This window comes from Narcine bancroftii, chromosome 8 (genome assembly GCF_036971445.1).
Source record: "Narcine bancroftii isolate sNarBan1 chromosome 8, sNarBan1.hap1, whole genome shotgun sequence".
NCBI classification, from domain to species: Eukaryota; Metazoa; Chordata; class Chondrichthyes; order Torpediniformes; family Narcinidae; genus Narcine; species Narcine bancroftii.
This window is the reverse complement of record NC_091476.1, coordinates 168022227-168047903: the sequence shown is the minus strand read 5'-3', so window position 1 is coordinate 168047903 and position 25677 is coordinate 168022227. Positions and strand designations below refer to the sequence as shown.

General features: G+C 39.6%; 1 protein-coding gene and 1 long non-coding RNA gene across 11 annotated transcripts in view; one reads left to right on the top strand and one right to left on the bottom strand.

Annotated features, from left to right (window-relative positions):
• Nucleotides 1-1187: 1187 nt before the first annotated feature.
• LOC138741556 (uncharacterized) lies at nt 1188-25025 on the bottom strand. The gene is made up of 6 exons (XR_011343573.1): nt 24912-25025; nt 21464-21525; nt 19412-19544; nt 3255-3339; nt 2261-2345; nt 1188-1316 (listed from the first exon to the last, which is right to left on the bottom strand). It is a non-coding gene; the product is annotated as an uncharacterized lncRNA (long non-coding RNA).
• Nucleotides 24236-25677, top strand: part of LOC138741554 (angiopoietin-2-like) — a 193407-nt gene continuing 191965 nt past the window's right edge. For 4 of the 10 annotated variants that reach the window (XM_069895798.1, XM_069895800.1, XM_069895803.1 and 1 more), the window contains exon 1: nt 24241-25042. In XM_069895798.1, coding sequence (XP_069751899.1) covers nt 24734-25042 — 309 coding nt within the window. In that variant the 5' untranslated portion in view covers nt 24241-24733. Of the gene's footprint in view, nt 25043-25677 lie in introns of all 10 variants that reach the window. The other 6 variants (XM_069895805.1, XM_069895802.1, XM_069895799.1 and 3 more) reach the window with 5 other exon arrangements.

The following is a 25677-nucleotide window of genomic DNA, read 5'->3' as shown; positions in this document are numbered from 1 at the left end:
AAGGCTCCCTAACCTCTCCAGAATAATTCAGTTATCATGCTCAGCTTATCATGGTGTGCCTTACTGACAGAATGTGTTCCTTTCCATCAATTATTTTCAGAAAAGCTCTGAAAGTGTGAAAAAAATTACCTCTCCCTACTTTCTCCTCATGATCTAACTCTTGAAAGCTTGTTAATATTCTGTTGAATTTATATTAAATTCCTTCTTTCCTGGGCTGATTTTAGAAATGTAGAGGGTAACCAAGATGTCGTCCAAATAGGTATTTGTATACCTACAGTTAAAACAAAATCTTCCTCTCTCTACTCCATCCCTCTGTCTTCTTTCCTTTAGGTCTCCATCCCTTCCCTCTCCATTCACCAAGCCATTCACCTCCCCTGGTTTGCTGGTGTTTCCTCCCTCCCTTGGCCACCTATTACCTCCTGCCTTTGGGACTATGCTCCTCCCCTTGCCCCTCCTTCCATCCCACATCATTTTATTCAGGTGTGTGGTGTTCAAAAATAGGCTCGATGGGTTCAAAAAGAATCAAGGCTGGACACATGTTATCAACAAAGAGTGGGCTTTTTTTATGCACAGGGGAAGTCACAAAAAAAGCACAAACTCGGACACACACAAACTCCATTAATACACGATTAATTACACATTGGGTGCGAATATACCACTACTAAACATTCTCAACTCCTGACTGAGAATGTGAGAGTTAAACACAGCATCATCAACTCTCTCTATCTCTAGCAGGCACAGCACACTAACAAACAATTAATTAACAACAATTAACAAATATATCAAATGAACCTGCCCTCCAGCATTGTCCATGGCTCAGGATCCAGGACTGGCCCATGACCTTCAGCCATCTGGAGCCACCAGTGGCCTTCATCCTGGTGATCACTGATGGTCGCCATGCAGTAGCAGCAAACAAAGAAAGAAAAGCCAGAGACTGCAATGTGCTTGACTATTTCAATGCAAGATCCGTCCACCTGACCTGCAAGGACCAATCGTGCGTCAGCCTCATCTGTGGGCAGATCTAACCCTTGTCGGGCAGGTGAGATGACTTTCAACTAGGATCCAGCCAGAAAGGTCACATAACTCTAGGCAATTCACACTGCCAACACTTTGTCCATACCTTGATGAAAGACTCAAGCCCAAAACATTGGTTATGTATCTTTATTTTTGCTATATAAAGGCCACTGACCTGTTAAGTTTCTCCAGCATTATATTTTTTTACTGCACTTTTCATTCAGCTCCCTCTCATGGAAGTTGAAATTTCATTTTTAATAAAGACAGAAAATGCTCGAAAGACTCATCAGGTGACGCAGAATCTGTGGAGAGAGAATCTACTGTTTCAGAATCTTCTCTGAGAAATAGGGAATACTGTTGCATTTAAACTTGCAGAGTAGAGAATAGTACAAGGAGAGCTGAGGGAATATCTGGGTTAATACGGAAGGCAAGATCGGTTTTAAGCAGCAAAGCTACTTGATGGTAGATAATGGTAGATGTAAATAGAGATGGAGCAGAGAAGAAAAAAAAATAGATACCACAACTATGAGGGCACAGACCAAAAATGTCCACTAAACCAGAAATAATAAGAACTGTGGGAAATTCCAGCAAGTTACGCAGCATCCATGGGGAAAGAAAACTCATGTTACATCAAAACTTGCCAAGAATTGAACTGCAAAATAAAAAAAAATACAGATGCTGGAAACATTCAACAGTCTTGGCAACATCTGTGGAAAGAAAAACAAAGGTAATTTCTCAGGTCAAGTACTTCCTCCCTCATGAGATGCTATTGATTCAAATTACCAGTCACAGACCTCTCCTGACCTGTACCATCAAACCCATTGAGGCAGTATTTCATTTCTTTCATCAGACAGTTTTCTCAAGCTTGGCCTCCATTGGAACAGGTGAGGACAAAAAAAAAAGATCAAAGTGGTAGGACAATGATGAAAGAAAGTAACAGGAACAGGCAGTGGAATCTCCCTTATGAATAGAATGGAGGTGACCTCCTTAGCAGTGCTTAGTCCACCAATGTAAAATCTGTCCCAATGTTCACATTTAGATTGGAGAATGGAACTAGAAACTGATTTAATTTGATGGGGGAATGGGTTGTAATTAGCAGATGAAATATAAGATCATGGAAAACAACTACGATGTACGGAGAAGGTTAATGCGAAGCAGATGTGGAAACCTTAAAGCCTACAGATGTTAGAATCTAGGACCAGCAAATGCTGGAGGAACTGATCTGAAACAACAACTATCCCCTTACCTCCATAGATGCCACATGGTCCACTGATTTCCTCCAGCAATTTCATTTTATGAAACATGTCCATAGTTCAGGTTTCAGAACTAATCTACATTGAGCAATAAAGAGATTAGATAAAGGAAAGAGCATTAGAGAACCAAATGTAGTACAATAAGTTGGAAGGAAGGCCAATCAATTGCTGCATTACAAGCAAGAAGTTTTTGAATGTCTGAATGGTGGGAAGGGAAGAGGTAAACGATCACATGTGGCAAATGTGAAAAATTCTTTTTTTTTGTGTATGTTTAATACTTTGTGATAGATTTTTAGAAGCCCTCTGGTATTAAAAAAATGCTGACAAGTGCATTTCCAGTCAGTAAATGTACTGCATTTCAACAACCATGCGTTATACTCGGCCTGCCAAATTCACAAGAACGTTTAGTTCCAGTGCCAGATGAATTTCAATGTATCCATCCTTACATCTTGATCACATTTTTTTTAGGGCTTTGATGGAAGTTGCAAGTAGCTGCTTGATTTTCAATAAAACATTTGAGCTGAAGCCATCTTGGAGGTTTGTTTTTAGGCCCCTGAAGTGTGGGTAGCAGTAACAAGACTGAATTAAGATTTTATTGCAATTTTATTGATAGAGGATTGTGGGCAATAGTGGCAATTTTGCTGGAAGACTCGTTGCCATTGCAAAGCCATGGCAATTCATGTCAGAATCTTTATTCTTTCCCATCTGAATGAATGAAATCTCTCAGAACATCATGTTTAAAGGTGATGTTAAAATCTGTCCCAATGTTCACTTTTAGATTGGAGAATGGAACTAGAGACTGATTTAATGTGATAGGGAAATGGGTTGTAATTAGCAGATGAAATATAAGATAATGGAACACAACTACAATGCACTTGGAGAAGGTTAATGTGAAGCAGATGTGGAAACCTTAAAGCCTAAAGATGTTGGAATCCAGAACCAACAAATGCTGGAGGAACTGACCTGAAACAACAACTATCTCTTTACCTCTATAGATGCCGCATGGTCCACTGATGTCCTCCAGCAGTTTCATTTTATGAAACATGTCCATAGTTCAGGTTTCAGAACTAATCTATGTTGAGCAATACAGAGATTAGATAAAGGAAAGAGCATTAGATGGTGTTCCTCAGATTCACAAGCAATGTCATGAAGCTATAGATCAGTGGTTTTTAAACTGCCCCTTAAACTCACGTCACATCTTAAGGATTCACTATGCTAAAGGTGCTCTGTGATTAGTAAGGAATTGCTTAAGGTGGTATGTTAGTGGAAAGAATAAGTTTGAAAACCACCATTTTAATCATACCTAATTGATTCGTTATGTGCACAGTTTCAGAACATCAAAGGAAATAGGCCATGACAAATTTTATCAAGCAAAATATTCCAGTGATAATTGGTTCTCAACCTTCCCTTCCCACTCACCTCCTTAAGCAATGCCTTACAAATCACAGAGTACTGATGGCATAGGAATTGCTTTAGGTGAAATGTGAATTTAGGGGGAAAGTTTGAAAACCACTGCTATAGATCAACACAGTAGAGTGGCTGACTTGAACAGATAGAGTACTGCTTGTTCTTGAATTCTCTCTCTGAGATCTCAGTTTCTAACCCTCCTTCTTCATGATTTGCTTCTTTGACCAAATTTCAAATTATCCGGCCTAGTAACTCTGGCACAATATCAGGTTCTGTTTAACCTTGTTCCTGTGAAGAACTTGGGACATTTTCTCAGGTACAACATTTTATAAATGCAAGTTATTTTCATCCCTAATAACAGGTATCATGTGATTTGCAATTATATAATGATGGATGGTTTAATCATGCTTTACGCAGAACTGAACTAAATTTTTCAGACAGACTAGGTGGAATAATAGTTCATCATGAGTTCGATGGGCATAAGGGGTTATTCCTGTGCTGTAATGATCCATAGTTCTACAGTTCCTATGTATGTTGCAGACTAGCAGCAATGGAAATTCAATAAGGCAGCGTTATTGTTTTTCTTTTAAAGCTCTATATTTATTAATAGCTACTAATTATGTAACACTTTATTCAAATCAAAAGTGTGTGTGTGTGTGTGTGTGTGTGTGGTGGGGGGGGGGGTGGGCTGGTGGGAGATATCCAAACCATTACAGTTTAGACATAATTCTGGAAAGTCATTCCAAAATTCAGTCTTAGAATCCATTGTCGAAACATAGACTTTTAAACTGATGCACAGAAGTAATCACGAAGGAGATGGGAGAGACTAAGTGACTACACTCCCAAAAACTCACAAATCCTTGTTGAGTTTCATCCAGAGAAATATCCTTTTATACAAACAGTTGTCACAACTCCTATAGGGGAAACAAAATGCATGACTTCCACGATGCTTCCAAAATCAAGGTATGGGTCAATCAAATGACCTTTCCTTTGGTCACAATCCAATGCAGCAATTCTCCTTTTCTTGACAGGCAAGGAAATCCAGAATTTAAGGCTCATTATTTTTGCTTTCTCATGGGATTGATTGTGAACCTATAGGTCTTCCCTTTATTTAAAGTCTTCATCTGATCTTCTTCCTGCTCAATGAACTTTAATTTTGAACTTTGAATGATGCACATATGTTTTACATTAGCATTAACCAAGTCCATAATATGATATGTAATTGCCTTATATGTGATCTGAAAGATGAAACCAGAATCTCCTATGTCAATCCCATTAAAAACAAAATGCCTCACCAATCTTCTTTAAACATTCCTCTTCCCAATTTAAACCTGTGAGCTCTAGCATTTGACATTATGACCTGGAAACAAGACTCTAGCTATCTACTCTTTCTACACTGCTCAGATTTTTATTTTCTTCTATCAGGTTGCCTCTCAGCCTCCCATGTTTCCAAAAAAAAACATCATTCAAGTTTATCCAACCTCTTCTAACTAATACTCTCCAATCCAGGCAACATCTGAAAAGCCACCACATCCTTCCTGCATGCAGTGAGTAGAACTGCATGCAATGTTCTAAAGGAAGCCAAAGCAATGTTTTATACAGCTGCAACGTGACTTCCCAACTTTCCTATTCAATGCCCCAATTAATGAAGGTTGCTATGTACATGACAGCAGCGATAAAGATGAGCACAGACGGTGTAATATTTAAAATAATATTTTAATTATTTCATTAACAATATAACACTTAACCTAATTTAAGTAACTTTTCTAAACTTACTGTACATTTTGGAATACAAGTCGACTGGAGCACAAGTCAATACCCAGGAACAGTCCAATTTTTAAAAAAAAACATCCCAATTGCAAGTAACAGAGCCGTAAATTAAGTAAGTTAAAAAAAAATCTCGGCCTACCAGACAGCAGTGGCGATGGCCCACTGAGCTGGAGCGGCAACATCGTTGCTTCCAGAATCAACTTGTGCGTCAATATATTTTTAATCAGTGAATTTTTGGTCTCAAAAGTATAACCAGCGTATATGTCAAACCCTTCTTTTTGAGAATTTTTTTAGGGTTTTACAACTTGACTTGGTTACTAAATTTATATACAAGTAGCTAAGTTAAACTTTAACTGTGTGAATATGCTGGTGTGTGTGGAATAGCTGACGCCACTACAGCTCAAGGCTCAACTCTGGGAAGCCAATTCCAGGTTCAAAGTTCAAAAATTTGGTGATGACACGTGGGCTTGAGATTGGTGTGACATGCAGGCTTTAGATAGTTGAGGCATGCAGGCCTTAGAAGAATGGTGCTACTCGCAGGCTTTAGACGGTTGAGGTCTGGAGGCATTAGATGAATGGTGTGACACGCAGGCTTTAGATGATTGAGGCCTGTAGGCTTTAGATGAATGGTGCGACACGCAGGCTTTAGATGGTTGAGGCCTGTAGGCCTTAGATGAATGGTGCGACACGCAGGCTTTAGATGGTTGAGGCCTGCAGGCCTCAGATGAATGATGAAACATGCAGGCTTTAGGATGTTGGAGACGTGCAGGCCTTAGATGGTGAAACACACACTTGCATGGAAGAAGCAGTTCATGATGTGGGTGAAAGAGACTGGGGGTGACAAAAGGTTGATTAACTTATGAAAATGCTTGCTTTGGTACATCAGAGAAATGTCCTTTTTAGACGAGGGCCTTCTCCAGCAATTAGAGCCCCTTTTACGGGTCAGTCGAAGTGGAGTGGTATTTCTTCTGCAATATTTCTTTTGCAACTTTAAAACCCTTCTCAGGCATCAGCTGGTGGTTTTTCATTCCTTGCTAAGCAAAAGAAGGAAATCTGACAATTCTGTCTATAACCACACAATGAGGCCCAGTGGGTTTCGCAATCCCACAAAGGAGATCTTGTATTGCCTTCTTAAAATGGCCACTTGAACAAAATGTGTTCTGTCTTTTCAAGAAGCTGGTATCATATTCTCTGCTTCAGGGCCTCTCCCTTTCACTGTGCAAAATGTATCAAGTAAAGAGCCTGCTGCTAGTTCACAGTCACTTTCCAAAACCTGGAGGCTTTTGCTAAATCTGGTCTCTTAAAGGGACAGTCCCGCACAAATAAAATGATCTGGAAAATGATGGGGGGGGGGGGAAATATGTGGCACAATTTAAGTGTAATCTCCACTCTTTGTAACTCTCTTCCAATGGATTTGATGAAAGGATGCCTTGTGACAACTCATTTCATTCTCATTTGGAATCCAATTACCGAGTCAATGACCTTAATTTCAATTATATTGATTAATGAGTATGTATATGTCCAGCAATAAATGTAAATGTAAAAAGACAAATTACAGATACATATTTATCAAGTGCCTCATAAACTATTTGAAATTGACTTCTTTGGTATTGAGAATGCTGGAAACAAATACTGTACTCACAGAAATATAATTGGCAGAAGTGAGGATCAGCACACAAAACAAAATGAAACATTAGTCATTGTTAAGCTTTATTGAAAATATGGTGCCCAGTTTCCTTTCATCATTTGGAGCTTCTAATAATGATTCAGAAGAGAGTGACTGGATGACCATGTGATTTAATGCACTTGAAACACAAGAGAGTTGAGTCTTTTCACTCTAAAAATGCAGCAATCAGTGAGGTTTGACTGAGATCTTGAACAAATTGAAGTGTCTTGATGAATAACATTCACATGGTGGATTCTTTGAGCGAGCAGATCGAAGAACCCATGCACATGAACATAACACCCAGAATTCAGAATCAAATACCAAGAGATTTCTCTCATGTCCTGTCAGCTGCTGTACTGTTACAGATTTACTGCTAGCAATTAAAAGTTTTTGGATGAGATCCCAGCTGGAGCTAAACATAGAGTGTACAAAAGATTAATTGTCTGAGATTGTACAAGTATGATATCACTGAATGGAATACATGAACATGCATATACCATTTTATGCATGTGTGCCATCTCATCGGAATCTAAGAAGACCCTTCACAATATTCTGCATGTTACTTCACTATTTGAAATTTTTATACGACATTGACCCTGAATATGGAATGGAAAAGAAATAAAGCTGTTCAGCATAGCAAAGTTGAGAACATGGAGTGGCTTTGATACTCATGGTAGTGAGGTATGAGAACTCATGACTAATTTGCAGCTGAAGATCGCTACTTCTCCTCAGACTTCACCATGATCCACCAAAGAAGCTGTCACTGTTCTTTCAAAACAGAGATGGATACGTCTCTGGATATGAATGGAATCAATAATGGGTGGCACGGTTGGTCCTCCCACCATTCAAAATGTACTGGGGGTTATAGGTCAATGGGGTGAAAATTGGGTGGCATGGACTTATGGGCCGAAATGGCCTGTTTCCATGGTGTATGTCTAAATTTAAATTTAATTTAAAATTTAAAATTATAAATACCTTATTAAAAAGGTAATAAATGTAAATATAAATTTAGCAATTAAATATCTAAAATGTAAAAAAAATTAAATTTAAAATTTAAAAAATTAAAATTTCATTAAAACAAAATAATTATAACATTTAAAATACAAAAAAATTAAAATAAAAAACAAAAAATCTAAATTTAATTTAATTTAAAACGTGAAAAAGGATTGTGCAAGAAAATAGACCTGAGTAGATCTGTCATGATCTTGAAAAATGGTGGAAAAGTCTCAAAGTGACTCACTCAAGTTCAAGTTAATCCGATTGTAGAAGTACAACCCATTGAAACAGCATTCTTCAGTCCTCAGTGAAAATACATGTAAGCATGAACACAGACATAACACACATACCCAACAAAACATATGTATGCAATATTTATATATATATCTATAGTGGCGAATTGCGCCACTCCATTATCAAACCGGTGTCTGTAGATTCAGATTCCTGTAGGATCATGAGTTCCCAGTGGCTGGGGGGAATCAAAGAACTCTGGGAGGTGTATGACCTCAGAGTACGGGTGATTGTGATAGCACGCCATCTGCAATTATTTAAACTCCTGTGAAGATTTAATTAAACAACTCTGTTGTTCACAGATAACTTATGTAGTGCTTTATTCACACACACACACACACACACACACACACACACACAAACACACACACACACACACACCACACACACACACACACACACACACACACACACACACACACACACACTTATATATACACACATATACCCATGCACACATGTGCACACACATTTAAAATAAAAATGTAGCATTGCCTTGGTGAATTTCCATTGCTGTGGGTCTGTGACGTAACAAATTGGGGCTTGTCCAGGATCTGTCCAAAATTGGAGCTTATTGATCAGTTAAGTTTTGATTTGATTTGTTGGATTCCTTTTAGACAGTCGATTAAAGGGCGAGTATGTGTGAGAAAACAACAGCAATTGATATTGATGAGTTTTTGAAATAGCCATTCTTTGTGGGTTTGAAGGTGAAAAAGTATGAGTTGTTGGATATTTCCCAAAAGGTTGGGACTTGTTGCAATATATCTATGAAAAAGGCAGAGATCTGGAGAATTAGAGTTAAAAACTAACAGCAGAGATGTTGTAGAGGAGGAGTTAGAACAGTTTCTGGAGGGTAAATCCCTTGAGCAGCGGTTACCGTTGAGACAGATTGAGTTAGAAAAATGTAGATTTGAGGCATAAAGAGAACAAAGGCAGTTTGAGAGAGAGAAAGTGAGAAATTGAATTCCAACCTATAGTCCTGGTGAGAAGTTTGTGGCCAGTAGGGAGATTAAGTTCATTCCTCCATTGGATAAGGCTGAGGGTGATAAATACTTTCGCATTTCAAGAAATTTGCTGAGAGTTTAAAACGGCCACAAGACCATTGGTCCCTCATGTTACAAAGCGTGATTAAAGACAAGGCCCAGCAGGCTTACTCTGCCCTTACAACTGAACAAATTGCTAATTATGAGACTGTAAAGCATGCTATGCTTAAAGCTTATGAATTGGTTCCGGAAGCTTATAGGCAAAAATTCAGGAATTTGAAGAAATCGGTGAACCAGTCGTTATGCATTTTGCGTATGTCAAAGTTGTGTGCTTTACCCGATAGTGCACATCCAAAAGAAATGATGATTATAACACACTGAGAGAGCTGGTGTTAGTTGGGGAAATTAAGAGGCTAATTCCTAATGACATAGAAGCAAATTTAGATGAAAATGGAGTGGAAACTTGGCAGGAAGATGCTAAATTAGCAGATAAGTGTGCTTTAACCCACAACTTTTAGTTTATACCAAGTAGAACCTTCCAAAAGGGTAAAATAGCCTATCCAAGAAAGTTAGAAAATACATCTGGAAGTAGTGCTATGGGTAAAGATAAAGCAAGACAAGGAAAAACCTTTGGGCCCCCTTTGCCACTATTGTAAGAAAACTGGTCAGGTGGTAGCAAATGGTTCTGTGCTGAGAAAAATAAAGAAAGGGAGGCAGCGCCAGATGCATGTATTTAAAGAGATGAAAATGATAGAAATCAACAAGGTTCCAGATCTGCTGATTACATTAGGGATGAATTCAAATATTTTGTGTCAGAAGGGTTGGTTTCAGTAAAGGAAGGGTCACCACAAGTGTCAGTGAAAATCCTTCAAGATACTGGGGCTGCCCAATCACTCATGTTGGACTGTGTTTTAGAGTTTGACAATCAGGCTTCCAAGAGTGAAATAAATTTGATTTTAGGTTTGGCGGATTATCTGGAGTCGATACCTCTGCACAGGATAGTGTTGAAATCAGCATTAGCTGTTGGACCTGTGACAATGGGGATCCAATCAAGTTTACCAGTGGAGGGGGTTTTGTCACGATTAGGAAAATACCATGCAAAGGGTAAAGTTTTCCCAGTAGTGCTGTTGACAGCTAAGCCAGTCATTGATGAGACAAAGACAGATTCTGATATATATCCATCCTGTGCAGTGACTCAGGCTGTGGCTAAAATGCTTGCCAGTGCAGATAGTCCCGTGGAGCCTGAATTCACAGGGGCTGGAATCCGTGATAGTTCAAAACAGCATTCAGATTGTAATGACATGCCCAAGCCTTTACCTTCTTTATTGGACCAGAGTTATGGAGTTAAACCTGAGTGTAAAGATTTGTCATTTCCCCAAAAAGAGTTTATAGTGGGGCAGAACAAAGATCCGAATCTTACTGAAGTTGAGATAAGCCTCTCTCCGATGATGAAGTTGATAAAGTGCCAAGGATGATGTGTTGATGAGGAAGTGAAGACCATCTGATATCTCTCCTAGTGATGAATAGGCAGTTGTTCATCAGGTTGTAGTTACTAAATCCAATAAAGATTAAATTTTAACTTCAGCCCATAGTTCGGCCCCACATGGTCATCTTGGTGTAAGAAAGCTAAGTATCAGATTATAAAACAATTCTATTGGCCAGGTTTAAGAAAAGATGTTTTGACATTTTGCCAAACATGTTTTATTCGTCAGGTTGTGGGTAAACCTAATCAGGTTCCCCCAATGGCTCCATTACAATCCATTCATGCTTCTGATTAACCATTTTCTAAAGTTATTGTGGATCATGTTGGCCCATTGCCCAAGAAAATAGCTGGGAATCAGTATTTGCTAACTGTCACGTGTACAGCCTCCAAGTTTTCAGAAGCATTACCACCAAGAAATATTAAAGCTAAAGCTGCGACAAAAGCTCATAATTTTTTTTTTTCATTTTAGCCAGTCTACCTAAAGAGATCTGATCAGACCACGGAAATAATTTCATGTCGAGGCTGTTTCAGCAGATAATTTATAAATTAGAAGCTAACCAAGTCACACCATCTGCATCTCAACAGGCCTTGAAGAGGGTTCAGTTGACCCTCAAAAACATGATGTTTTGAGAATGAGAAAGACTGGGATGAGGTTGTCCATTTGAGCTGATGTTTGGACACCAAGTTAGAGTACCTTTAGTGTTGGTGAAAGAACAATGAGGATATGTAGTTGAATTTGTTAGATTATGTTCTAAAGTTTAAAGATCATTTGCAGAAAGTCTGTAAATTAGCTCAAGAGAATTTGAAAATGGCTCAAGGCAAAATGAAGGTCTGGTACGATAAAAAGGGTAGGGTGAGAACTTTTAAACTGGTTAATCCTTTCCCCAACAAATTCCCTTCACCTTAGGGCTAAATTATACGGCCTGTATGACATTGAGTCAAAGGTGAATGAAGTCAACTACATAGTTCAAACACCTAATCGGAGACATAAAACACAGAGTTGCCATGTCTTTATTTTGAGAACTTGGCTTTTAGCAAGGAACAGCCTTCACCAGCGGTATTGGTTGATGATAGAACAAAGGAGTCCAGCGACCATGAGATGGTACAAGCTGTGATTCAAGGTTTAGAGCATATGCATCACAGAGTGAAGACATCTGCCCCTGTTTCATAGCCATTGAGTTTGAAAAAACTTTGTTCTGCCTGTTCCACCATTGAGGTCTTGGTTGGATTGTTCTTTGTTGGGGATCTCACCCTTGACCTTACTGCCATGGGTGACCCTAACAGGAGCATAGCTCCAGATGGCATCGCTCTCTGGATCTCAGGACCCCACAAGCTTCTGACAAGCATGACAAGTTGACAATCCACAGAAAAGCATTAGCGAAATAGTTTGACAAAGTTTAAAAATCAAACCTTAATATTAATTTATCTAAAGGTGAATTTAACCATTCTACTGTGATTTATCTTGGTTATGTTGTTGGTCAATGCAAGTTGGCGCTTGATCAGGCGAAAGTTCAGACAATTTCTAAATTTCCCATCATTCCCACGGGTAAGAAAGCTGTTAGGAGGTGTTTGGGAATGGTACGGTATTATCGAAAGTTCTGTTAAAGGTTTGGTGGTATCACCCTTCCATTGACTAACCTTCTGAAGAAGAATGAATAGTTTGTTTGGACAGAACTTTTGTCAGAAAGCATTTAACAAACTGAAAGCCATTTTATGTCACCAGCCTGTGCTTAAGTCACCTGACTTAGAGAAGCCATTTTCTTTAGCAGTAGATGGCAGTGATGAAGCTGCAGGAGCAGTGTCATTACAAAGGAATAGTTGTGATGATGTTGATCATCCGGTGCCTTACTAATCCAAGCAAGTCAATGAACATCAGATGAATTATTCTACCACAGAGAATAATTGTTGTACTGGTTTTGCAGCATTTCGATATTTACATCTGCACAGCTCAGGGGCCACCTGTTGTGTATATTGACCATAAACTCTTGGTGTTATTAAGTAAAATTAAAAAAACAAAAAACAAAAATAGATGATTGTTAAACTGGAGCCTAATTCTGCTGGAATAAGATTTAATGATAACTCATATGAGAGGCAAGGATAATGTAGTTGCTGATTTCCTTTCAGGCTATTAAGTTTGCAATATTTTGCATAAAAATGAAACTTATTATTTATATCCACCACTGAAAAAAGTTATATTTGTTTGTATTATATCATGTAACAACAGTAAATATATTATTTCAACATTGAGGTTACAGTTAAAATTTTGCTCAGACAGGTCAAAGTTTTCTTTGTTGGGGGAAGTATTATGAACTCCCATTTCATTTAATGTGAGTATCACTTTAAGGGCTTGCACAGGCTGCAATCATTCACAGCTGTGGAGAGACTGGATGGCATCAGCTAGTACAGTCTGTACCACATTCACTACTTTGGAGAAGAGAAAGGACATTGTCATTAAAGAAAAAGTTGGATAGGTGCATGGATGTGAGGGGATTGGGCAGGGTGCAGGTAAGTGGGACTAGAAGAGATCACAAATAGGTACGGACTAGAGGGGCCGAGGTAAAGAAAAAGTTGGACAGGTGCATGGATGTGAGGGGATTGGGCAGGGTGCAGGTAAGTGGGACTAGAAGAGATCACAAATAGGTACGGACTAGAGGGGCCGAGGTAAAGAAAAAGTTGGATAGGTGCATGGGTGTGAGGGGATTGGGCAGGGTGCAGGTAAGTGGGACTAGAGGAGATCACAAATAGGTATGGACTAGAGGGGCCAAGGTGGCCTGTTTCCTTACAGTAATGGTTATATTGTATGTGGTTATTGGGTGCTTTTTCCGGGGACACAGATGTTGAGAGAGTCCTGTGTGTGGAACACTGAAGGAACAGCACTTTATGACCAGTAGCCATCTCATCGAACACTGAGCAGAAATGACTGTGCGATAATGGGCAATTTGGCTGATTCTCCCTGTCAGGGGAATTATTGAACTCCACCGTGACCAAAGGAAAGGTCACTTGGATTGACCCACACTTGGGTTTAGGAAGTATCATGGAAGTTACGCAATTCATTTCCCCTAGGCAAGGTAAAGGGGAGTTGTGACAACTGTTCGAACAAAAGCATATTTCTCTGGAAGAAATTCATTGAGGATTTGTGAGTTTTTGGCAGTTCAGTCATTCAGTCTCTCCTATATCTTTTGTGATTACTTCTGTAAAAGTCTACGTTTCAACATGGATCTGTGGATATCCAAGACTGAATTTTGGAAAGACTTTCCAGAATTGTGCCTAAGCTGTATATGGTTTGGCTATTTCCCCTCTCTCCTTCCACCCCCTCCCCCCACCACACACACACAAACACACACACACACGCGCGCGTTCGCACACACATACACACACGCACACACATGCACGCACACACACATGCACACACATACACATGCGCGCGCACACACACACACACACACACACACACACACACACACACACACAAACACACATATATTTGCAAATAGTTGGTTTTGATTCAACTAATGTCTTATATTATTTATAGTTACTAATAAATATAGTGTTTTGAAAGAAAACTATAGCACTTCCTTGGTGAAATTCCAACTAGACTGCAACGTAAGTGTGAGTGTGTGTGTGTGTGTGTGTGTGCGTGTGTGTGTGTGTGTGTGTGCATGTGCGTGTGTGTGCATGTGTGTGTGCGTGTGTGTGCGCATGTGCATGTGTGTGCGTGTGCAGGTGTGTGCATGTGCGTGTGTATGCATGTGTGTGTGCGTGTGTGTGCATGTGTGTGTGTGTGTGTGTGTGTTTGTGTGTGTGTGTGTGTGTGTGTGTGTGTGTGTGTGTGTAAAATAAATATATATTGTTAAATAAAGAGTAGCAGGTTTGTATAAGCAGTCATCAGCTATTGAACAATCTCATTGCCCATGGGAAGAAGTTATTTCTCAGCCCATTCTGGCTCGGATACTTCAGCCTTTCTTTGCTGATGGGAGTAGCTAAAATATACTATGCATGGGATGATAGGGGTCCTCATCATTTTTTCAAGCCTTCTTCAGACAATATTCTCAGAACATCATGCTAAAAGGGGGAAGGGAGATCCCACTAATTCTTCTGCCCACACCTCTGCATCCAACCATGGTCTATGATTAGCCCTGGTTATGAAGCATTTGATTTCAGTAACATTCACCAATGCACTTTCTAATGTAGCCACTCAATGAGCTTGCATACTCCTCAATATTTACATAACCATGGTAAGTGACCGCATCCCTGAAACAGCTCTATTCCATGATCTCAAAAAGCAGTCCAGTAGTGGCTCTGTCCCCCCCCCCACCCCCCCACACCAATCCCTGGCCATGTGCTGGTCTCTCTGCCAACTGCATTTGTTTGTTTTGCCAGGGATTGTATGCCAGGATTAGCAGGGCTGATAAATGATCCAAGGATCTAATTATCTAAGGTGGATGCAAGGGGCAGCCTTGTATGCACCAGGGACATGGGTGTACACCCGATCCACGGCGTTCTCTCCTCTGGTGGCGAAATTGACGTGCTGTTGAAACTGTGATAGATCTCATGCTCCTACATCGTATGTTACTCTCTTCTTAAGATAGCCCTGAAACCCAATCCAACCATCTTGCAATCCTTAATGTTTATGATCACATGAACCCTTCAGTTCTAATATAAACAGGTAAGAGATGGTTTGAGGCAAACAATATTTCTGTAATGGAGAGTAGATCCAAAACTACTCCAGATAAAAGATCTGAGGAAATCATGATAAATTTGGACATGTGTGCCACTTGGTATCAAAGGATGTTTTCTTCCATGAAGTGATTAAGGATTTGCACCATGATTTCAATGTGGCACTTGAGTTGATTTCAGAGTTGCAAAGGTTAAGCATTGTGTATGTTGAAGAATCTGTGTCAACGCTGAGTTTTTGCCTTTCTGAACCAAATATTGCAGCACAGATTCAATTGGAGTTTAACAGTGTTGAAAGAAAACATGAAATACATGTGTGTTATGATACTAAATATCTTCGTAGATTTTTTTTTTCTTCTTTGGCTTGGCTTCGCGGACGAAGATTTATGGAGGGGGTAAAAAGTCCACGTCAGCTGCAGGCTCGTTTGTGGCTGACAAGTCCGATGCGGGACAGGCAGACACGATTGCAGCGGTTGCAAGGGAAAATTGGTTGGTTGGGGTTGGGTGTTGGGTTTTTCCTCCTTTGTCTTTTGTCAGTGAGGTGGGCTCTGCGGTCTTCTTCAAAGGAGGTTGCTGCCCGCCGAACTGTGAGGCGCCAAGATGCACGGTTTGAGGCGAGATCAGCCCACTGGCGGTGGTCAATGTGGCAGGCACCAAGAGATTTCTTTAGGCAGTCCTTGTACCTTTCCTTTGGTGCACCTCTGTCACGGTGGCCAGTGGAGAGCTCGCCATATAACACGATCCTGGGAAGGCGATGGTCCTCCATTCTGGAGACGTGACCCATCCAGCGCAGCTGGATCTTCAGCAGCGTAGATAGTGTACTTCTAAAACCAATGAAGAATCTTGGCTGGTTCAAGACTTGCGCGTGATATCAGTACGAATGCTGTCATGAACAAATGGGAATTGCAAAATAAAACGAGATCTGCAATACCAAGATTGAATCATTTGAATGAGTTTGGCAGGAAAATCTGCCAGGAATGTCATGGAGGTCATCGATTGTAAATATGTGAGATCACTGCAAAAACTGCTTGAATTGCAAAAATGACAGAAGAACAGATCCACTGAGTTTTCAAAACTAGACCCAGGGGAGAAAGGCAGGGCAGCATCAATACAAGAGTAACCCTGATGTAGAAAATCACAAGATCCTTGTGCACTACTGAAGCTGGGCAGCAGAGTGAAGAACAAAACCTGCAGCACAATATCTGGTGCTGCCGACAATAATGGAAAATGCACTGATTTTAAAATTAAACTGAAAGTTAGTGATCAGTCTGTTGATATGAGCATCAGTACAGTTGGTGACTGCCGATTTAAGGGCATGGATAGGATCATTAAAATGCTTAGCAAAGTACCATTAACAAGTAGCCAACTGAATCTGAAGACTTATTCTGATCAGACACTCAAAGCCACAGCTACTCCACAAACGGACCAATCCCAGGAGGAAAATATTGACTCAAGTCACAAAAGGTAGATTGGAAGAACATGTAGAGTGAAGGCATTTTGCAACCACATCTGGCGAGCTACTGGCATAAATCAGAGATATGTCAAGAATTTGTATAATGACTTGAAGAGGCACAAGACCCATGTACACATAAAGCTATATATAAATCCAGTGTACAACAGGCTTATATTGGTGCCGTCTGCACTAAAGGGTCATGGCAGGGAGAAGAGAGTCAAAATGATACAGTACAAGGTATAAAAATGTATAGAGTGATTGAACAGCACCCACTGTTGTGGTATCCAAACCAAGCAAAACTGTCTGCCTTTGCAGGATCAAACTGAGCACACATTAAAGGACTTGTATATCAAAGTATTAAGGGCCAAGGTGTTTGCTAAGTTGGACTTTGAACCTTTAATTCCCATTGGGCTGGGAAATCACAGAATAAAAGGAAGAACAGAGTCATAAAGGTAGATGTTTTCAATTTTCCTCACATTGACAAGCACTTGCACATACTGAAATGTTGATGGGACAGAATTTATTAAGTGTATCTAAAAAAAATCTCAAGCAATTTGTAGATCAGCCAATTAGAGAGGTTGCAACATCAGACCTCATTTTGGGAAATGCCACAGTTCAAGTGACTGAGGTGTCTGTAGGCAAGCACTTTAGGACCAGTGACTATAACTTGAGGTTTAAAATCGCAATGGGAAAAGATAGGACTGGTCCACAAGTTAAAGTCTGAAACTGGGGAACAGTAAAATCAGGATTAATTGCGATTGACATTCTTTGGAAGAGGTTGGAGGCTAGTAAAGAGACATATGGCATCTGGAATGCTTAGGAAAGAGAGATAGAGAATATTCAAAGAAAGCATGTGCCTATTTGAGTGAAGGGAAAGGCTGGCAAAATTAGGGACCCAATTTAACCAGCAATAGTGAGGATCTGGCCAAGAAAAGGGAAGCATAGGTCAGTTATAGACAGTTGAGCACAAGTGATTTGTTGAGCAGTACAAAGGATGAAAGAATGGAGTATAAGATGACTCTGGAAAATATGAGAAAGGAGAATCCCAAATAGGCAAAAGAATAACTCAGAAAAAAAAAATAAGGTTCTTTAAATTTCAACGAGTCCCTATCTGGAGATGTTTAGGTGAGGTCCTAAAAGAATATTTTTGATCTATATTTACTGTAAAGAAAGACATGGAGGCTTGGGGAAGTAAATAGTGAGGTCTCGAGTCCAAAGTACAGGAAGCGAGGTTTTGGAGATATTAAAATGCAGTAAGGTAGATAAATCACCAGTGTCTGACCAAGTCTATCCAAGGGAAGCTGGGGAAGAAATGGTAGGAGCCCTGAAGGAGCTATTTGCACCATTGTATGCAGATAGGGAAGGTTGGAATGGATATGAGCTGAAGACAGGCAAATGGGACTAGTTTAATTGGCATCAACAATTGGACTGAAGGGTCTACATCTGCGGTGTAGAACTCCATAACTTGTCCGAAAAATGTGCACGATTAAATATGCATACAGAAAACTGATATCCAATAATAGTTTATATGCTATGGGGTCTTACGACATGAAGTCATAGAGTTTGACAGCATGGCAAGAGGCCCTTCAGCTCAACTTGTCCATTCTGACATCATGAAGAAAGCACGTCAATGCCTCCACTCCCTTAGGAGTGTGCGGAAGCTTGGTATGATACCAGAAACCCTGGCAAACTTCTCAGCTGGTGGAAAGTGTGCAGACCAGCTGCAACACAGTCTGGTATGGGGATACCAAAACCTTTGAGAATAAAACCCTCCAAAAGGTAGTGGACACAGCCCAGGACATCACAGGCAAATCTCTCCCCACTATCATGAACATTTACAGGGAACGCTGCCATCAAAGAGTAGCAGCAATCATCAAAGACCCTCACTGCCCAGCATGCGCTCTGTCTCGCTGCTGCCATGAGGAAAGAGGTAGAGGTGCCACAAGACTGGCACCACCAGGTTCCGGATCAGCTGCTACCCCCCCACCATCAGACTCCTCAATCAAGGACTCATTTAAGGATGTTTACTTGTGCAATTTATAGATTATTTTTAAAAATTCTCTCTGTATTGAACGGTCAATTTGTTTACATTAGTTATCTCAGGGTTGTATGTGATATCATGTATTTACTCTGACAATAAATCTGAATCTGATCAAGTTGTCCCATTTTTCTGTAAACCTTTCCTCTATGCTTACCTCTCTAAATAGTATTAAGCAATTGCAATTATACCCACTTCCTCAAGCAGGTCTGTGTGAAAAAGGTTCTTTTTAAATCTTTTACACATCCTCACTCCATTACACTTGAGAAAATGACTGTCTATTTACTTGATCTATCTCCCTCATGATTTTATAAATCTCTGTAAAGTCTCCTGCAGCTGTTTATCTTCCAGAGAGAAATAGGTCTCAGCCTGAGCAGCCTCACCTTTGAACTTCAGTCCCAATAACGTCCTCCCGAGTCTTTTCTGCATCAGAAAGGTTCGCAAAGGCCACTTGAACTTGTCACACGATAGCAAGGAAAGAGAAATTGTTGATGGTTTCTGAATTTGAATTAATTGCTGTAAATTTTGAAGAAATAAATTACACAGATCATGATTAAATAACATCAAAGGAAAGACATGTCCAATGATTCTAGAAATAAATCCCATGTCAGTATTGTAACACCCCAAGGGGAATGCAACCAGCATATTTAAGTGACATAAATTAAAGATAATTTGAAATGAAATTGCTTGCTTAAACTTTTAAATCTGTAAATATTAGCAAACATTTCCTTTTTCTTTTCTGTTTAATGGGAAAATAGTGCGATAAATATAATTATAAATATATAGTGCGATAAATATAATTATAAATATATAGTGCGATAAATATAATTATAAATATATAGTGCGATAAATATAAATATAAATATATAGTGCGATAAATATAATTATAAATATATAGTGCGATAAATATAAATATAATTGAAGGCAATATCAAACTGCAATGTAGTAGATAATGTGTGCATTGATTTATACTTCTACCAAGCCTTGATGTATTGTGTGGAAAGGGTTTGTTTGTGGATACAGCAGGCAAATGAGTCTAGACATAGTGTGGTGCAATAATATATGTGCTTTATTAAAACAGTACACAGTATAAAGGGCTCTGAGGCAGTCCCGGAGCAAACACAGTTAATTGGCTCAAACACCTAGACACAGGTTAAGCTAAACAAGTTCAAGTAGAACCAGCTTCACACACTTTCACTCACACACACTGGTTAAGGTTACTGGCTCGCACCCAACCTTGGAATCCTGACCGGGGGAAAGGAGCTTAGTGACAAGGGAGTGTGGACAAACCCTTACCCAGGCCAGGAATAACAACCCGCGGGCGGTGTGGAGGGGGGGGGGGGGTTCTGATTCCTGACTGTGCCCTAAATGGCTACCTAAGGGAAAGATACACAGCGTCTAACCCCAAGTAAACAGAGGACTGTTGCTGCAATATCATTATCTACTGGGCTGCCAGTGATACCCTGGTCAGCCTAAGGGTTGCTAGGACCTTATCTGCATTCCCCTCAGATGGTGCCCACCGTGGCAACAATGACCCAGAAAGAGTTCAGGACTTGGCAAAGAGAGTGAATAATGTTGTGCTCAGATTTAAATATCCTGCTCTGCTGAGCAGAGGCAGGCCCACACCTGATTGACAGGCTGGAGAGGCTGGACGGTAACTCAGGGATGATGGACAGTTCTGTGTGGTTTCCGATATGAGAGGTATGGTTACCCTGCCAATGTAACACCTGAGAACAACTTCAAACAAACCTGACACTTTTTACTCAGCACCCACTGAAGTGGAGCTGGAGCAGCAATTGCACGATAGTCACATCTCCAAATTACCATTGGGAATTATTATAATAATTTTAGGAGGTGAGATGGATTTTCCTTTCACTAAATTTGCCTAGGTTTTATTTTCATTGCTATTTTATTATCTCTCTCCCTTGCAATTCCATAGCTGATTATGGATGGGGACCCCAACTCTGGAATAGGATCTTGGATGCCCTTGACACCAACTCAAAGGTCTTGTGAATAAGATTGACAGAGAGTAATATGAAGCTGGGGAAATCAAGGAGTAAGGAATGGGCCAAGTGTTCTGGATTGAAACCTAGGACAGGAAGTAGGATTGCCATTTTATGATATCCTTCCCCTAAAATTGTGCATGCAGCAGTTCCGGATGGGAATATGCATGTTCCTGCCCTGCATTCTGGAGCCTTAGCTGTTCATCTGAAAAATGAATGGTGCATTGATAGATTTCTCAGGAAACATGTTTAAATGTTTTGTGTATTCCATATATCAACCATGTAAAACAACCTTGGAGGGAAATAAACTCACTTGGATTATAGGGAAGCAATGCAGAACTTGGAATGTTCGCAGCCTTAAAGGGATCCAGCTGTAGCTCTGTATTTAGCTCTTTCCATAATAAAATGTGCTAACCTTATAATATAACTTACTATTACAGCTTCCAATAATCCATGGCACAGGAGATCAGCTAATATAAATTAGCATGGTGTCTCTGGCAGAGAAATGAAACAAGAATTGAAACCAAGTTTGGACATGATTTTATTTTAGAATTACTGCATATTTAATAACATATTCCAACCATTTATTATATTTCTATAAAAAACTACTAAGGATCAGCAAATGATTTGAATTGAAGCTTACACAAGTTTTTTTTACTGACTTCATTCTTGTCCATTTTTACCACATTTACAACATGCATTTGAATGGGAATTACATATCCTTCATTTTTTTTAAATAAATGTTGAAGATATACTTAAAATTAATGAATACTTGAATTTATTCAGCTTCCTTCACAATCTCAGGACATTTCAATGTACTTTATCATAAAAGGGTAATTTAGAGCTTTGGTTGCTGTCTGAAGTCCCACCAAAATACAATGAGATGAAAAAATAAAAACAAAACATACAATTTGAACTCACATTGAAGATGGGACACATACTAGCCAAGATTCTTGGGAAAGTTGCATGAAAACAAAACAAAATGACAAAAAACTCTCAACAGGTCAGGCAGTATGGCAGTATCTGTGGAAAGTTAAAATGAAGTGTCCTTTTCAGACTTTTCTGTCTGGATATTTTTATATAATAACAAAGTAGTTGGAGCCTCAATGTATATCGTATCTAATAGCGGAGGCATCATAAATTTAAACCAAATTTTAGTGCCAGCTAAGACATGATTGCTCAAATATTGAGATTGGAGCTTTAAATCATGACCTGAATCTGATGTGAGCATGAATGATATAGTTAGGATGGTGTCAGCAGGAAATGATAGTTTGGTCCTTTGAGCTGCTCCACTATTTAATAAGATCATGGCTGAGCTGATTGTAACTTCCTTCTTCACAGACCTGCCTTGCACGATAAACCTTTCAGCCAGGAATGTACAAGCCTCTGTCTTAACAAATACTCAAGCACTTTTGATTCCACCTGCTTTAAAGAGAATTTCAAAGATTCACGGTCAACTGAGAGAAGAAATATCATGTCAACTCTGTCTCAAATGGATGACTCTTTGCTTTGCAGCAGTAGCCCCTGCTTCCACATTCTCCCACAGGAGGAAATGTCCCCTCATATCCATCCTGTCAGGACAGGATACTTTAGGTTTTAATCAATTTGCCTCTCACTTGTCCAAACTTCAGAAAATACAAACCTAGCCTGTCCAACCTTTCTTCATGAGACAACTTGCTGATGCCAGGCATAGTTGAGTAAACCTCCATGGAATAGGCTCTAATTCATTTATATTCTTCTTTGAAAAATGAGGACACTAGTGTATAAAGTTCAACTATGTTAAATATAACCTAAACAAAATCTTCCTCCCTTTTAGTTTCATTCATTTCACAAATGCAATAATTACACTATCTCTTAGATTTAATAATAACTTGCTATAGCTGCAAAATGGTCTTGTAAATAATTAAGAGGTCACATGGATCAATCTGCCTCTTACAAATCCTGCTATCTCTCACTTGCTTGGCTTTGATTTAATTTTTTCTGACCAAAATGAAAAATTATACATTTTACTTCATTATACTGTGGTTGAGTTTGGAAAGTATCAGGTTCGATGGGTTTACAGAGAGACGAGTCTGGACACAAGTGTAACAATCAACGTTCATTTTATTGAACACATGCGTGATGAACAGGGGAAGAACTAAGTAATTGGAGCTAGATTGGACTCCAATACCAGTGGTCGCCTATCTTCTATACTGTACGAGACAAAAACTAGAAAGATGCAAGTAGGCACATCAGGCTCAAGGGTCTCTGATACCAGGGGCTGGTTACCCTATCACACTCTCCCGCATATGTACGCACTTCACAGACAGGGACTTTCAATCACACTGCCGATTCCCTTTACCAACGGGGCTGTGAATCTGCGAGTACTGATCTTTTGCCGTGCAACAGCTCAACACAGCTTACCCACAACTCCTCCAGTGAGATCTACAGTCGCCACCTGGTGTGGAGCAATGTCCACATTGCAGTCACACACAGGCTAGGCCAAAAGGATGATAGATTTGTTCCTTTTCCTTTAATGTTCCTATGTGGTGAAAAAAACCTGAAATTAATCAATGGACAAGGATAAGGGAAATAATCAGAAAGTGTTTTGTTTGATTAAGGGCTGTGGAGTTTATTTCTGAGCCCTGATCAGAATATATAAATCTCTCTCTCATCATAATTGAAACAAATTTATTAGTTTATTATCATACGACTGTAGCCGAAGGCTGGCCAATTGGCTACCAAGTTTCTTGTAACAACTTCATATTAAAATGGCTATATGAGCTCTTTGACAGTGGTATAAAAGGCAATACATTTCTTTCAAAAGTAACAGTGGATAAGAAACAGAGTTATTGGAGCAGGGGTTTATCATGAGACAGAATATGGGAAGATTAGAACCTAAAACAGAAAGTCGTTTCCAACCTGCAAAGTAGAGGCTTACATGCCTTAAAGAAATGTTAGAACGCTGTATAGAAAGCCTATCTTTCAGAAGTCATTTATCAAAGTCCCTGTGATGGATGGTAAGTTTAAATAATATTTTTGCATTTATTTGAAAGGTTTCCATTGAAGAAACTGTTCGACCCATGCACAGTTTTGATCCATGTATTTTACAGAGCTTACGGCATGAGTTGGGGAAAGTGCATTTAACATACTTCTGTTTCTCCGAAGGTGATGGAAGCTTGCCCAGAATTTCACTGACGAGTTGATTTAGTGCCTCTTGTCTGAAAATAGCGTGGGCTGGACAATAGTGTAAAGTATCCCTCATTATCAGAATGGAGCTTTGAGATAAACTGTCAGATCTTATGACAAAAACTGCTGAAGGAAATAAAGCATGTGATAATCACTCTTCCGATTAAATCAGCTGGCGAGAGAGGATCACTGACTTAGAACCTGCTTTGCTTAAATATCGTGCCATCCACAGGCTTTAGTCCAGCTTGAAGAGGGAAGAAGCTTCACCATTAGGAGCAATTGAACGCTTCCCGTATCTGTCAGTGCAACGTGGGCTGTGAGACATACTAAGCCTTATCACTGAGTCACAGAAGGAAAACAAATTCTTGGCAAGATCACATAAAGCCAGTGAATTGTCAGAACAACCCATCAGGAGAAACAGAAACTCTTTTACTCTGAATCTATGACCAAGCAATCCCGTCTACAAAGAACCAGACAAAGGAAAGAAGTTGGCTAAAGTTTGGAAGCATACACGGTGAGGAAGCTCAGTTTGAAATGACCAGAATGCTATCAAACTACTTTTCAATTGTGTTTTCTGTTTGTACACTTCTGGCTATGTCAGTGACCAGCTCCTACCATAAAGGCACAGATAATTTAGATAAGCGTCATCACCAGATTCAACATGGGCCCTGCAGCTATACATTTCTCCTTCCAGAGATTGAGAATTGCCAACCTTCCTCTGATTACCACATATCCAATTCACTTCAAAGGGATGCTCCTTCTCCCGTGGAATCCAACTGGTCCTTAAAACGATTGCAGCAGCTTGAAGGCATCCTGGAGAACAACACACAGTGGCTGCAGAAGGTAAGGACCCTCATCGTTATTCCAGCTCTTGTGTCACGGCATAGACCTGTCGCGGGCTGTCCCATAGGCTTACCCCGACCACGTGGGAATGCAAATGTTTTAGACTAATCCCTCTAATGTTGTCAGTCATTTCAAAATTTTTGTGAGTCTGCGTAGGTGGATTAATTTCATGTCGATAGAAAAGAGTTGGAAATTAATGCAATAAAATAGCACTGTAGGGACTGAACCAAATCTTCAGACATCAACCTAAACCTAAATCCATTCGGCAATAAAGTTACAAATGCTGAGATTGTTGCAAAACATTGTCAAAACTTTTGCTTGAGCTATTATGAGAACATTGAAGAAAATGAGAGTAAAAATAACTCCTCAGTTGAATGGAGTAGAGCTTGAATGTCTCAGGCATATCTCCAGTCTGAAACACTCTCCTAGCAGTAAAGAGTGACAACCTTATTAATTTAGTTGCAAAAAATTTAGTATATGTGATGGCTGGCTGGGTTCATTTAGTTAATGTCACAAGTCATGTAAACGATGCTGGAGAAACTTACCAGGAAGCCTTAAGGTTATATAATTGCCTAACCAAATTGATGTGTGTGTTTATCTTTGGTAATAAAATCCCATTTTTCATGTTGTGCATA